General features: G+C 46.6%; 1 protein-coding gene across 1 annotated transcript; it reads right to left on the bottom strand.

Moving 5' to 3' along the window:
- Window positions 1-4,123: 4,123 nt before the first annotated feature.
- LOC117356354 (keratin, type II cytoskeletal 7-like) lies at window positions 4,124-5,232 on the bottom strand. The gene is made up of 2 exons (XM_033935465.1): window positions 4,658-5,232; window positions 4,124-4,308 (listed from the first exon to the last, which is right to left on the bottom strand). Exons 1-2 carry the CDS (start codon window positions 4,790-4,792, stop codon window positions 4,183-4,185), a joined length of 261 nt encoding a protein of 86 aa, XP_033791356.1. The 5' UTR covers window positions 4,793-5,232; the 3' UTR covers window positions 4,124-4,182.
- Between the last annotated feature and the right edge of the window lie 10,505 nt (window positions 5,233-15,737).

Here is a 15,737-nt window from a genome sequence, read left to right as displayed (position 1 = left end):
CCACCCCGCCTAGCCGGAATCCTCCCCGCATAGCTGGATACCCAACAGCCCAGCAGGAACCTTCCCCGCCTAGCCTGAACCCTCCCCAGCCCAGCCGGAACCCACCCCGCCTAGCCAGAACCCTCCCCGCCTTGCTGGAACCCCCCCAGCCCAGCCGGAACCCTCCCTACCTAGACGGAACCCCCGCAGCCCAGCTGGAACCCCACCTACCCAGCTGGAATCCCCCAGCCCAGCCGGAACCCTCCCCGCCTAGCTGGAACCCCCCCAGCTCAGACGGAACCCTCCCCGCCTAGCCGAAACCCCCCCAGCCCAGCCGAAACCCACCCCGCCTAGCCGGAATCCTCCCCGCATAGCTGGATACCCAACAGCCCAGCAGGAACCTTCCCCACCTAGCCTGAACCCTCCCCAGCCCAGCCGGAACCCTCCCCACCTAGCCCAGCCCAGCCCATCCGGAACCCCCCAGCCTAGCCGGAACCCTGCTCGCCTAGCCTGACCCCCCCTGCCCAGCTAGAACCCCCCCCAGCCCAGCAGGAACCCTCTCCGCCTAGCCAGAACCCCCCCCAGCCCAGCTGGAACCCTCCCCGCCTAGCCCAGCCCAGCCGGAACACCCCAGCCAAGCCGGAACCTTCCCCGCCTAGCCAGAACCCCCCCAGCCCAGCCGGAACCCACTCCGCCTAGCCAGAACCCTCCCCGCCTTGCTGGAACCCCCTAGCCCAGCCGGAACCCTCCCCACCTAGACGGAACCCCCTCAACCGAGCTGGAACCCCACCAACCCAGCCGGAACCCCCCAGCCCAGCTGTAACCCACCCCGCCTAGCCGGAACCCTCCCTGCCTAGCTGGAACCCCCAGCCCAGCCGGAACCCTCCCCGCCTAGCTGGAACCCCTCCAGCCCAGACGGAACCCTTCCTGCCTAGACGGAACCCCCCCAGCCCAGACGGAATCCCCCCAACTCAGTCTGGAACCCACCTTGTCTAGCCGGAACCCTCCCCGCCTAGATTGAACACCCAGCCCAGCCGGAACCCTCCCAGCCTAGCCTGAACCACCCCAGCCCAGCTGGAACCTCCCCCAGCCCAGCCGGAACCCCCCCAGCCCAGCCGGAACCTTCCCCACCTATCCGGAACCCCCCCAGCCCTGCCAGAACCCTCCCCACCTAGCCCAGCCCAGCCCATCCGGAACCCCCCAGCCTAGCCGGAACCCTGCTCGCCTAGCCTGACCCCGCCAGCCCAGCTAGAACCCCCCCCCCCAGCCCAGCCGGAACCCTCTCCGCCTAGCCAGAACCCCCCCAGCCCAGCTGGAACCCTCCCCGCCTAGCCCTGCCCAGCCGGAACACCCCAGCCAAGCCGGAACCTTCCCCGCCTAGCCAGAACCCCCCCAGCCCAGCCGGAACCCACTCCGCCTAGCCAGAACCCTCCCCGCCTTGCTGGAACCCCCTAGCCCAGCCGGAACCCTCCCCACCTAGACGGAACCCCCTCAACCGAGCTGGAACCCCACCAACCCAGCCGGAACCCCCCAGCCCAGCTGTAACCCACCCCGCCTAGCCGGTACCCTCCCTGCCTAGCTGGAACCCCCAGCCCAGCCGGAACCCTCCCCGCCTAGCTGGAACCCCCCCAGCCCAGACGGAACCCTTCCTGCCTAGACGGAACCCCCCCAGCCCAGACGGAATCCCCCCAACTCAGTCTGGAACCCACCTTGTCTAGCCGGAACCCTCCCCGCCTAGATTGAACACCCAGCCCAGCCGGAACCCTCCCAGCCTAGCCTGAACCACCCCAGCCCAGCCAGAACCTCCCCCAGCCCAGCCGGAACCCCCCCAGCCCAGCCGGAACCTTCCCCACCTATCCGGAACCCCCCCCAGCCCAGCCAGAACCCTCCCCACCTAGCCCAGCCCAGCCCATCCGGAACCCCCCAGCCTAGCCGGAACCCTGCTGGCCTAGCCTGACCCCGCCAGCCCAGCTAGAACCCCCCCCCCCCAGCCCAGCCGGAACCCTCTCCGCCTAGCCAGAACCCCCACAGCCCAGCTGGAACCCTCCCCGCCTAGCCCAGCCCAACTGGAACACCCCAGCCAAGCCGGAACCCTCCCCGCCTAGCCAGAACCCCCCAGCCCAGCCGGAACCCACTCCGCCTAGCCAGAACCCTCCCCGCCTTGCTGGAACCCCCCCAGCCAAGCCGGAACCCTCCCCACCTAGACGGAACCCCCTCAACCGAGCTGGAACCCCACCAACCCAGCCGGAACCCCCCAGCCCAGCTGTAACCCACCCCGCCTAGCCGGAACCCTCCCTGCCTAGCTGGAACCCCCAGCCCAGCCGGAACCCTCCCCGCCTAGCTGGAACCCCCCCAGCCCAGACGGAACCCTTCCTGCCTAGACGGAACCCCCCCAGCCCAGACGGAATCCCCCCAACTCAGTCTGGAACCCACCTTGTCTAGCCGGAACCCTCCCCGCCTAGATTGAACACCCAGCCCAGCCGGAACCCTCCCCGCCTAGCCTGAACCACCCCAGCCCAGCCGGAACCTCCCCCAGCCCAGCCGGAACCCCCCCAGCCCAGCCGGAACCCTCCTCACCTATCCGGAACCCCCCAGCCTAGCCAGAACCCTCCCCACCTAGCTGGAACCCCGCCAGCCCAACCGGAACCCTCCCCGCCTAGCCAGAACCCCCCCCCAGCCCATCCGGAACCCTCCCAGCCTAGCTTGAACCCCCCCAGCCAAACTGGAACCCCCCAGCCCAGCCAGAACCCTCCCCGCCTAGCCCATCCCAGCCCAGCCGGAGTCCCCCAGCCCAGCCGGAACCCTCCCCGCCTAGCCGAAACCCTCCCCGCCCAGCCAGAACCCTTCCCGCCCAGTCAGAACCCCCCAGCCCAGCCAGAACCTCCCCAGCCCAGCCAGAACCCTCCCCGCCTAGCCCAGCCAGACCAATCCCCACCTAGCCCACACAAACCCCCTACCTTTAGTAGTTGGATGAATGGACGGATGCTTCGTCCAGCCTTTATCATGTGGGATGCACTGGGAGTGGCCTAAAATTCTGATTGGCCAGATCCCTTAGGCTATAGGAAAGGCCTAAGGGATCTGGTCAATCGTAATCAGGCCACTCCCAGCACATCCCATAATGCACTGTGAGAGAGACCTAAGATTCCAATTGGCCCAGGTGCCACCCCCCCCCAGTGCATTCCACAGTGCATCTGGAAGGGGCAGGCCCACAATTCAGATAAAGGCGGGCCTGCCGGCTGGTGGATGCATCCAGCCAGCCAACTACTAAAGGTATAGGAGGGTTTTGGATGGGCTTAGGGGGGTTGGTACGGCTGGGCTAAGTGTGTGGGGGGGGTCCGTCTGTGCTGGGGGGTTCTGGCCAGGGGTCGGTGGCCTACCTTTGGGGGGGGGTTGGGGGTCCCTCCTGGGTGCGGTCATAACAGGGGTGAGGGGTGTCTGACAGGAAGGACTGGGCATCTGTTCTGCTGTGGTCATTACAGGGGAGGTGGGGGGTGTCCGGTTGGAGGGACTGGGCTTCCCTTCTGCTGGGAGATGTATCAGCAGGGTGGCAGCAGGAAGAATTGGATACTCCTCCTGATGTGGACATTCGGGGGTAGGGGACTGGCTTAGGTGGTCCCGGCAGGAGGCACTAGGCATCCCTCCTGCCAGTAGTCTTCATTCAGGGGGCAGGGGCGGCACCTAAACTGATCACAGCAGGGAGATCCCTTACCACCATCAGTTCAGCAGTAATGAGTTCTCTAACCAGCGCCTGTAATATGGGCACCGGTTAGAGTGGTGGTTAGGTGGCTTTGGGCAATTCTGTATAGGGCACCCGTATGCAATTCTCAAAAACCGCATAGGTGTTTTCTGAGAATGAGCACCCTATACTAAATCCGAACCATAATGACTAAAAATTTCAGTGCATCTCACCATTTTCCTGCTTTGTTGCATTATTGAAGAGCCTACATTTGTTATTCTGAAGGTTAAAATGTCCTGGCTTTTGAACTAGGGATGGAAATGAAAGTGCTGCACAATTTATAGCAGTTGATCGTGACCAAGTGGAAAGGTTAGAATTACAACATTGTGTTTTCATGCTCTTTATTTAACAATTTAGACATTCGTTTTTCACATACTTGTGTTTGAAATCTTCACAGATATCCTGCATGTTCTTCAGTTCTCCATTCAGTCTTCCTTTATCATTGTTTAAAAGGTCCAACTGCCTCTTTAAATGAGAGATATAAGCTTCAGAGGGGTGCAATGTTGTCCCTCTGTGCTGGTTTTTTGGCTGTGTTCTTGCAAAAGGCTCCATTTGGTTTCCAGCTCCTGGTTCTGTTGCTCCAGAAATCGAACCTGAAACACCACAAAGAGAAATGTGCATTTGATTTCAGCAATCTTATCAATAAATGTAACCCATAAAGCGCTGGACATTTATTTCCTATAAGAAGCATAGAATATAAATGGCAGCTATGCTTTACTTACTTCCACTGGAATACGAAAGCTAGGACAAGTAAAGTACACTGACTCTTTGGTATTACATGAACTTGGACAATTTAACTGGACTCTGATATTTATTGATTTGTTTTATCTAAACATTTCCCAAGTCCAGAAGAGAAGCAAAAGCCCAGAAGCTACTTTTCAGCAGCTCATTGAAAAAAATATTAGTTTTTCTTTAAAATAGAAAGGATGATTGTGCTCTTACCTTGTCAATAAAAGATGCAAATGTGTTGTCACTTTCTTCTTGTCTCACTTTCTGGAGGTTTTCACTGATTGGCTGCAGCAGACTCTCGTTGATAGTCATGTTGGATGCCACCAGGCATGCAAACAGGAAAATCATGGCCTCCTGGAAAACCCACCCCAGCACTACCACTAAAGCCCCCTCTACTTACTGCCCAACCAAAGCCAGCTCCACCCCCCCAAATCCTATACTCCTGAAAGGTCCACCACAAAAAGCAAACCATCTACCTTGTATACCACTTGTGTGGGTTGTACAAATGGAAATTCTTTTATTTCCACCTAGACTATAGAGGCTTCTACTGGTAAGACCAGCACTTGTGACACCACTTTTTCGTCCTGCAACTTGAGATACAGAACTGAGCTGAAGCCACTTCCTTCACCACCAGCTCTACTAACAATAGAAGCACTGAATCCTTTTCTAGGCATACTAGCTTGAGATCGTTGTCTTAGACTTATTCTGACCTCTTCAAAGAGAGAGGGATATATCAGAAAAGAGACAGAACGAGAACAGAGCTAAGAGTGAAGGAAACTGCTCTGGTATAAGAATTTTATCTGTTTAAAAAACTGGGCTGGTGGCATGGATGTAGTGATACCAATTTACTTCAATCAGGGGCTTGATTGGCTTGGTATTTCTGGCAGTGAACCATGCTTTTCAACTCCCAAACACAAATCTAAAAGAAACACACCTATCAAACTACTTGAATTAATGAAATTACTTTGCTTGCAGGCTTCATAAAACTCTTTTATCTGATTTCTGTTGTGCAGTGAAATATTGCAGACCTGAACTTTGTTTTTTTGCCGCCTTTCATGTTATTAAAGGATAAGGGTGGCAACTATATCACTATCTTCTCGTTTCTCTGCCAGCAGTGTGTCATTTGAGGTTCTGTGCTCAAAGATTTCCTCACTTTATTTTTTCCAACTGTTTAAATATTTATTGAGCAATTTCTCATTAAGGGAAAACTCTTGGGTCCAGTGGTAAAACTATACAAAGATGAATATAGTTGTGATATTTTGTGTTTAAATGTGTGTTTTTGGCTGGTCTTTTGTGGGTGTGCTGAGAGGTCTTGGGTTCAATTACTTCAAAGAGATGTGGCAGGCAGCAATACTAGCCAAGAGTGGTTGCATAAAAAGTATATTTTATAGGAATAGAATATTATTATTACAGAGGTGCAATGCTTGGTACTAATATACAGAAAGATATTTGTTAAAGAGCTGCTGCTTTGTGTATGGAGGAAAACATATGGCTTTCTCAGAACAGAGAGAGACTGGTTTACCTGCATGAATGTGTTTGTGTGTTTGGTTATGAGATGGGGGAGATGAGACAGAGAAAAGAGACAGAACCAAGAGAGCCCAGAGAGAAGGGGAGGGTTTGTGTATGAGCAGAAGCAGAAGATAGAAAGAAGGGGGGTGGAAGGAGCAGGCAAGAGGTTTTATCTGAATGATGTGTGTAATAAGTGTGTGAGGTGTGAAAGGCTGAAGGAGAGAAAGAGAGAAACAGGGGGCAAAGCCTATCCCTCTTAGATTTGAGTTTTTGGTATTTTCTAGTATCTTTCTGTGACAATTTGGCTTCTAATTGACAGTAACTATCTCTCTTTAAGAACAGGCAGCCGGAGCCATTCTTTACCTTAAGCATCAGATCTTAGCACATCTGTTGAAACTCTGGATCAAACCAGCCACTGGATCATCTGCCAAGGTTTTCTTTGTTAATCTCAAGTACTGGTATTTTAGAAGTCATTTAATGGCATTCCAAGGCCTTTTCTGACACTTATTGGCCTAACAGCATTGGCAGGCCCAGAGTCAGACTAATATAATATCCCAGAGGCCTTTGCTGTCCCTCTGGTAAGGCCAACAGAAAATGCTGATAGCTAGCATTCAACAATGTAAGGCTGACAATAGTAATCTTCTTTGAAGATTTTACTTGAACCAGCGAATGGTGACAAATCATTTATAACTGTAAAAGTTTAATGGGAATTCTGAAAATTATGCCCTGCATAAGAGTTCACCACTGTCTGGGGAATAAGTGGCTGATCTCTCTTTCCAATCCCAGAGCTAGTTGTACTTAATGCCTTGTTTTTGAGACTTTGTATGAAAGATGCTATAAAAGATTTCTTTACAGTCAATTTTAGTCCTTGGAGATGCCAGACTTAGCTGCATTGAAACAAGACCCTAGAATGAATTATTTGATAATTTGTCAATATATAAACATAACTCTTTAAAACCACTGTCTAATAACTTAATAAATCCAAGTGATATGAGTAGCTCTGTTGTGATTCAGGATGACATTCTTTTGCTGAGCAAAGTTCAAAGACAATTCTCTAACACCTATCAGCAAGTTTTGGAAGTGGATCCCATAGCGTCTTTACAGGATGAGATTTCTTCTGTAGTTGAGGAAGCAAATGCATGTGGCTTTTTTGACTAAAGCTGAAGCTGTTTTGATGGTTAGATATCCAAAAGTTCTAGTTATTTACACTGTAAATAAAATACATAAGACACTTGCACCCTATAGTTTCATTTCATTTCACTATTTTGGAACCTTTGTCCAAATTTGTTGATCACTAGGTATTCAACATGAATTCACAATTCCCTATTATCTCTCACAGCCCCCTATCCCTCCTCCCCATTCTTCACCTATGCTTTTAAAAGCAAAAAGTATGTCTTTATCAGTAAAATGTGGTATAGTCTGGATAATAGATCAGTGTTTCCTGAGTATACCAATAATGCCATATGAGGGACATGCAATAATTTATCTACCTGAGTATGACCGAAAGGAGCAATCATGTTGAAACAAGTCTGTGCATGTTGTGACATGTCTCAATGTTACTCATGCACAGTTGCAGCTCAGTGTGAGTCTAACATTCCAAGAGACAGGATATCAGGAGAGTTCTCATGTGAATCAAATAAGGAACTGTTAGATTTGGAGCACTGTTCAATGATAAAAATTCTCACAAAAGAAGGGAAAAATCCAGAGAAGATCCATGAACACATGACTGCAGTTTTTGGTGAGCCTGCCCCATCCTACAAAGTAAAATTTTAGAGCAAGCAGTTTAAGTTGGGTAGAGAGTCTATTGAAGATGACCATCACACTGGACAGCCTGTGGAAGCAACTTCCACAGAAATGTGTAAGGATGTCAAGGATTTAATTTTGTCTGGCAGACGAATTTCCTGAATAGCTGAAGAAATGGGCATCTCGGCAGGTACAGTTTGGAAAATAATTCATGAAAAGTTGGGCATGTCCAAGGTTAGTGGAAGATTGTAGGTGCAAAAGAGGCACCCATTGCAACATCCAACCGTTGTTTATAGAAGGTACCATTGAACAAAAAATGATTCTGTGTCAAAGCAATTTTACTTAGGATCACCAGAAACTCAGTTGGGACTACATGAGGTCTAACTCTGTACTTTAGAGCCACTTTTATCACTGTTAGCGTTTCTTCCTGGGTTATAGAGATATACAAAAATGTTATGTTCATCGTGATCATGTAAGTAATCTGCATACATCCCTGATGCTCTGATTGGCCCAGGGTGTTTAAGGCCCCTCCTTTGGGCCCTCATATGGGAGGAGCCTTAAACAACTTGGGCCAATCACAGCTTCAGGCCCCTCACTGGATGCATCAGGAAGGCTCCTAGGGCTCTGATTGGCTCAGACACCCCATAGGCGAGGCCTTAGGCATCAAGGCCAATCAGAGCCCTAGGAGCCTTCCTGAAGCATACATAGGAGGGACCTTTAACATCCTGGGCCAATCAGAGCCTCAGACCCCTCCCCAGTGCATCCCAAGATGCACCGAGGAGGGGAATACCCAGTTTAGATGACAGCAGCAGCTGCGGTGAGGATGTCCATCTCCATGTTCAGGTAAGGGGGAAGGGTATGGGGGGTCACTACTAGTCAGGGCGAGTAGTTTAGTGCAGCAGGACAAAGTGGGCATCTCTTCTGCTATTGGGGGGGTAGGGTGCATTCAGGTCAGGCCTGTATGATTTTTTTATTATTATTTTTTTATTTAGTGCAGCAGAAGAGAGTGGGTTTCTCTCCTGCTGCCGGGGGTCGTGGCCAGGATGTTAGGGAAGGGGTGTTGTGATGCAGCGGAGAGAATGGACATCTCTTCTGCTGCATCACAACACAGATGGGTTTTCTAGCAATCTCTGACACTGACCAGCACTCCTGGACCAGTTGCTTTTTTTAGTCGCCAAAAGCTGCTTTTTAAAAATGGCTCAGCATTTTTTAAGAATCTACCGGAGGGCTCATTTCAATGTTGAAGAGCCCATTTGCATGTCAGTGCTAAAGACCTTGCTAAAGACAGAGATAATCCGTTTTGATAATCCGCCGCTAAACTGCGTACAGGCTAAACTGCTGGAAAACAGTTTAGTGACGGCATTAAACTTTTGATAATTTTGCCCTTAATTCACTCCCTCTCCTATAGTTTCATTTTCTGGAAGTTGGGGGTCCATTTTCAAGCTGACTAACCGCATCATTCTATGGTTGATAGTCACTTGTTGGATTCCACCAGGTGGACAAATAGAAAAGTCATGACCTTCTGGAAAACCTGCCCCATCACCACCACCAAAGCCTGCTCCACCTGTTCTGTCCTCATTGCATGGAGTTTATATTATTACTTTTTCTTGGATTTTTGAAACTAACTTTTGTTAGGCTTGTTTGTTTGCATTGATTGTTGATTGAGTTTGTTTGTTTTTTTATAATTTGAAATGCAAGTTATTTTGTACTTTGTATTATGTTTGTTTTTTACCTTATTAATTCTTATGTTATACCATTTTCAAACATTGGTACTGAACAATATATGAGGGTGAATCAAAAATTAAAGGTAATTGTTAAATTACGTAAACTGGAATTGAGCTAGCGAAATGCAACTTAATGTACTCGTACACTGTCTGTTGGATAGTTCTTCCATACACAGTGCAAAACTTGGCTTTTAGGCATGTGGCAGCCACGAGGTCAGAAGCATGGAAGCTCCACTGCAAGATTGCACCATCGAAGAACAATGTGCAGAAGTGCGCTTTCTTCGGGCAAAGGGAGTGAAACTTATGGAACTTCACCATCAGATATTGACTCAGTATGGATATAGTACAGGCAAACAGTGAACAGTGAAATGAACTTAAACCTGCAATTCGCAGCAAAAGAAGAGAGATGTTGTCCAAAACAGTGTTGCTGCACCATGGCAATGCATGTCCTTATATAGCAGCAGTGACAGAAGAGACAATGCAACAGCTTAGGTTTGAACATCTTCCACATCCTCCTTAAAGCCCAGATCTGGTTCCTAACAGTTATCACATCTTTGGTCCACTGCTGCAAGGTCACAGATTCATCTCTGATGATGAAGTAAAGGAAGTGGTGCTCACCTGGCTTTTGGAGCAGCCGAAAAAACTTCTCTGCAGGAATGCAGAAGCTAGTTCAACGATACAACAAATGTATTGTCTTGCATGGGAACTATGTGGAAAAGTGATATGTTCAATTTCTCATAGTTACTTCTATTAAAGCCGTTAAATGTAATTTGCCTTTACTTTTTGATTTATCCTTGTATAAAATCCAATATTGCAAACATTATATGAAACACTGTTCTTTTGTAGACTACAGCTTCCTGTAATTTTGTAATTTTCTATCACGGGGCATTTTTGAGCATATTTTTTCTGGTCTAAGTGCTTTATGGACTTTCCCTGCCTCCAAGCATTCTGCATAAGGAGTCTGCTCCTCTCTGTCCTTGCGTCTGAAACAAGCAGCATGTTTTCCTGAGCAGAAGCTACCTACTCTATAATCTGACTGCTCAGCCTTTTCAAGTCCTTCTGAAGTCATTCCGCCTGATATTCAGCAGTACTTTGCTGTCCAGGAAAGGCTTCCGGCCGGCTAAGTACTGCTAAGCTGGCTAACTGCCAGTACTCAGTGAGAGAAAGCCAGATATCTCCAACTTCAGCGAATTGGCTGGTGACAGGCTATGTATTATGACTTAGTCAGTCACCATCAGTATTCATCAACTCGCCATCTAAGGTGCAAAACCAGACAGATCCGCATAAAAAGAAGGTCTATCTTTGGCAGTTAGGCCTCTGTTGGCCAACTGATGTTGGCTTGGCTGACTAAATCCACAGTAGCTAACTTTAGTCTGGAAATTCAATGCCATGGCATCCACAGTGGCTAACTTTAATCTGGAAATTCAATGTCGACTGGATACGGTCAAAACATTGAGTATCCTGGATTGCTGCCAATTACAGGAAGTAGCTGAGCTACTTCCTGTGGTCTGAATATCGGGCCATTTGAGTTTTCACCACAACATATATATTGAGAACATTAGCAGCCAGTATGCAGCTAATTCCCCAGCCCTTCTTTTGCCTGGAGAAGGCTGGTTACAAATGGACTCTCATATGCAGAAGGCAGCAACTCAACAGTAAGACTTGTTTTTCCTTGTCTTGATTAACTGCATTAAAGAAGAATTTGAGTCTATCTGGTGATGTTAAATACAGGGCCAGAAACTCTTTTGGTGACAGAATACCACCAATTCCACAAGCACCAAGCCCTCAACTTCCACAACCAAAAGTATACTACTTTCAGTGCTTGTGTAAATGGAAATTCTTTTATTTCTGCCTAGACTATAGAGGCTCCTACTGGTTATGCTGGTACTTCTGCCAACACTTCTATGTCCTCTTCCAACTTGAGCTATGGAAACTGAGCTAAAGCCACATTTTTCTCCACTACCTCTAACACATGAAACACTGAACTTTTTCCCACTGGTACCAGGCCTGATGCTTCCTATTTGCTTAACACTTTGCCACTGTCGTACTAGACTCATTTTGACTTTTTCAAAATGAGTGCATGCAAAACTGTGCCAATAAATCATTAGGAGTGAAGAAAAGAATGATAATGTGTAATGATTCTGATGTAAGCACTTTCGCTTCCCCTTTTATCTATTTGAAGAGCTGGGCTTGGTTGTATGATTGCAAAGACAGCAATTTACTGCAATCATGGCATCGATAGGTTTGGCATTCCTGGCAGCAACCCATGCTTTTCATCTTGCTAAACAATGATTAAAACAAAACACACCTATGAATAATTTTTTTAAGTAGCCTTCCTTGCAGTGTCCTAAAATCATATTATCTAAACCAGGGGTGTCCAACCTGTGGCCCCGTGAACTATTTTGTGTGGCTCTGGTCGAGGGCGATGCAGTGTTTTACTCTGCTGCCCCCGGGGTGTTTACCATCTTGCTGGCTCCCTCCTCTGTCTTGCTGCAGCCCCAGAAACATTTTTTTCAGCCAATGTTGCCCAGGGAAGCCAAAAGATTGGACACCCCTGACCAACTCTTGTGTTTCAGCACAAAAACATGCCTATGTGCATTTCTTTTTAGTAAGAGGTTACATCTTTAGCTCTGTGGCTCAACAGTGATGAACACAGATGATCCAGTATAAGTGAGGCTTTCATTTTAGAGATGTTTACTTCCCATCTAATTAGGGGTTCTTTGAGTATACAAAAATAGATGTTTTACTATACTGCTGGATATTTTTGGGTTGACTCAAATACATATATTTCCATGACAGAAAGATACTGCCATAGCAGGACAATGCTCACATTTTCCCCAATAACCAGCACCCACGTTCCCCCATTCATCAGAGTAACCTATCTGGCACTGTGTCCCATACAACCATGACTCTAGTCCTTTTTCCCCACTTAGGTTGTAGGCAGAATATAAGTGCAATAAATTAATAAAAATGATCCTGGCTCTTCCACTCTCTTTCCCCACAACAAATTCCTTAGTTTTCTCCTTATAACTCTCCCTACTTCTCTGTCCTCTTACCACCTTTTTTTGATCCACTCTATTAGAAAAAACTGGAGACAGAAAGAGGATAATGGAGATCCATCAGCTGCTAAACATTTTTACAGCAAGGAGCCATTGGTATGGAAGAGGCACAAAAACAGATAGGATGATCCAAATCAAGAAAGGGGAGAACAATTCACTAGAAGATGGGAAAAACAATACTAGAGACCCTGGTGTTTTACTGGTATTAATTTAATAGATCCCTATTTCACAGTAAAGACTAAAATGAGTTGAAAGGACTGGAGAAGGACAGATTTGGTTTTTGAGAGAGAAAGCACACCCTAAACACAAAAAAGCCCAGAATAGAAAACTATTGCTGCTGGGGTATTCCATCATCAGAGGCATTAATCTTGAAACACAGGGCAAGGAGACCAAAATAATGACATGCCTTCCAGGATCCTTGGCTACCAGGAGTACCAGGCAAATGCGGACTATAATTAAGGAAGAAACTAAGGATTCTGACACTGATGTTGTTATCCTTCTGGGAACAAATGACCTGGCCACAGAAAGCTTTTCAGGAGCTTGGTGAGGGCTTGAAAACTTTTGTAAATCTGATTGAATTTTTTTGATTGGGTGACCTGAGAATTGGATCAAGGGCATATGCTAGATGTAATTTACATAGAGTTCAGCAAAGCCTTTGACACGGTTCCTCATAGGAAGCTCTTGAACAAACTTGATGGGCTGAAGTTAGGACCCAAAGTGGTGAACTGGATTAGAAACTGGTTGACGGACAGACGCCAGAGAGTGGGGGTTAATGGATTCACTCAGAGGAGTGGGACTTGGGGTGCTTGTAACTGATGATCTTAAGGGAGTCATTTATTCAAAAGATTTTAACAACCGAACCGGTTAAACCCCACTGAGCTAGTCAATCCCAGATATTCAGCAGCATTTAACCAAGTAGTGTAAGTGAATATCCCTGCTAATTGGCCATCTGGTTAAGGATGGTCTGAGATGAAGTTAGCATGGAGCGGCAACTTAGCTGGTTAGTGGCAATATTCAGTTTGCTCTGGCTAAGTATGTGTATAAACTTAGGACAGCAAAATGACTGCCCTACCTTTTTGTATTTATTTAATTCATTTTCTATCCCATTCTCCCCAATGAGCTCAGAATGGGTTACAAGTTAACATACATAATATACAGTCCAAATGATTGCAATCTGTAATGTTTATAATACAATGTGAATGTCCTAGTATGCCAAATATAGATGGTCAGGTTCCAATATACATTTCTCTTTTTAAATATGTGGAAGAGGTAAGTTTTTATTACTTTCATTGAATTAATCGAGCACTATTGGCCAGTACCCGGTTGACTTCCAGGTCAGTGAACATACCCAGATGCTCAATTCTGGGAGCCGTGCATGGTTAGCTCAGTCCACAGCTGGAAGCAGCTTATAAGTTGCTTACCATCACAGGCTGAATATTACCCAGAAGGTGGCCAAACAGGTAGAAAAGTTGTTGGCAAATTCAGAATCGGGAGAGGAATTGCCAGCAGGAAAAATGATCTGATGATGTCTATATAAGTCTCTAATGAGACCTCATTTAGAATATATAATTCTGGAAGCTACACCTCCAAAAAGATATAGACAGGATAGAGTCAGTTCAGAGGAGAGCTACTAAAATGGTCAGTGGTCTTTGTTGTATGATGACAGACTTAAAGATCTTAATAAGTATACTTTGGAAGAAAGGAGAGAGAGATGATAGAGACATTTAAACACCTTTGTGGGTATAAATGTGAAAGGAAGTTCTGGAATGAAGGGACATAGAAGATGAAAGAAGATAAACTGAGGAATAACCTAAGGAATATTTCATAATAAAAAGGATGGTGGATGCATGAAACAGGAAGAGATGGTGGAGATAGGACAGTATCTGAATTCAAGGTAGCAGGAAGCAAACTCAGAGCATCTCTAAGGGAGAGGAAGAGATTGTGGAGCTTAGAAGTTGGTACGGTGAGCAGACTGGACAGGCCAATGGTGTTTATCTGCCATCATTTCTATGTTTCTATGCAAAATGAAGCACATTGAATAGATGAGAAGGACCTTATAGTCATTATATAATGTATTATTCTCAGTCTAAGGCCAACATTCATTGGAAGTTATGCATTGGCCACTGTGTGGCAAATACTTAAATCCCCAATACATACGTTTGTAAAAATTATACAGATAACGTAGGGCCATTTATAGAGCTAAACAACTATATAATATCCATATAATTAGAGACTGGTTTAAGAAAGTGGTGGTAGCCATTTAGCAGTGATACTCAACATATAGATGGTACTGGTTTGATTACATATATTTAGATAATGATACAGATAATGATGCTGAATTAACAGTACATATTAAGTCCTGGGGCCAGCACTTTAAAGTGGTAACTACAGTGGCTGGAATTTTACCCCTCTGTTTCTACATACCATCCATTGGCTTCTCTAACCGGAAAACAAAAAACAGAAGCCAAGTCCACTGCAAATCCAAAGACAGGCAAAAAAACAGCAGCGAAAACGAAGAGGCAAACAATGTTCTGCAGCGCACGTATTGTATGGTACAGACTGTTGTTTTTCCCTGCTGTGTTTTGCCTGTTCTCTTATTGGAAGCCATTTAATGACTACCAAGATTGTCTTGTTGTTTTAAATTAAAAGCATAAGAACATAAGAATTGCCATACTGGGTGCTACCGATCCCAGGACAAACAGTGGCTTCCTTCATGTCTGACTCAATAACAGACTTGTCCAAACCTTTTGTAAACCCAGATATGCTAACTGTTGCTACCACACCCTCTTGCAACAAGTTCCAGAGCTTAACTATTTTTTGAGTGAAAAAATATTTTCTTCTATTCATTAAAAAAATATTACCATGTAACTTCATTGAGTGCCCCCTATTCTTAGTACATTTCAAAAGAATAAACAATTGATCAGGTTTACTCATTCTACACTACTATGGATTTTGTAGACTTCTATCATATTTCCCCTCAACCACTACTACTACTTATCATTTCTCTAGTGCTGCCAGACATAAACAGCACTGTACAATAAGCATGTAAGAGACAATCCCTGCTCAAGAGAGCTTACAATCCAATCAAAACAGACAAACTGGACAAATAGGGGTTAGGGAATTTCTCACAAGGAATAATAAAACAGACATTGGCAAGAGTTAGGAGCTAAAAGCAGCCTAAAAAAAGTGGACTTTTAGCCTAGATTTGAACTGCCAGAGACGGAGGTTGACGTACTGACTCAGGCAATCAGTTCTAAG

This window comes from Geotrypetes seraphini, chromosome 3, assembly GCF_902459505.1.
Source record: "Geotrypetes seraphini chromosome 3, aGeoSer1.1, whole genome shotgun sequence".
Taxonomy (NCBI): domain Eukaryota; kingdom Metazoa; phylum Chordata; class Amphibia; order Gymnophiona; family Dermophiidae; genus Geotrypetes; species Geotrypetes seraphini.
The sequence above is the reverse complement of the archived record's forward strand: the minus strand, read 5'-3'. Positions and strand labels throughout refer to the sequence as shown.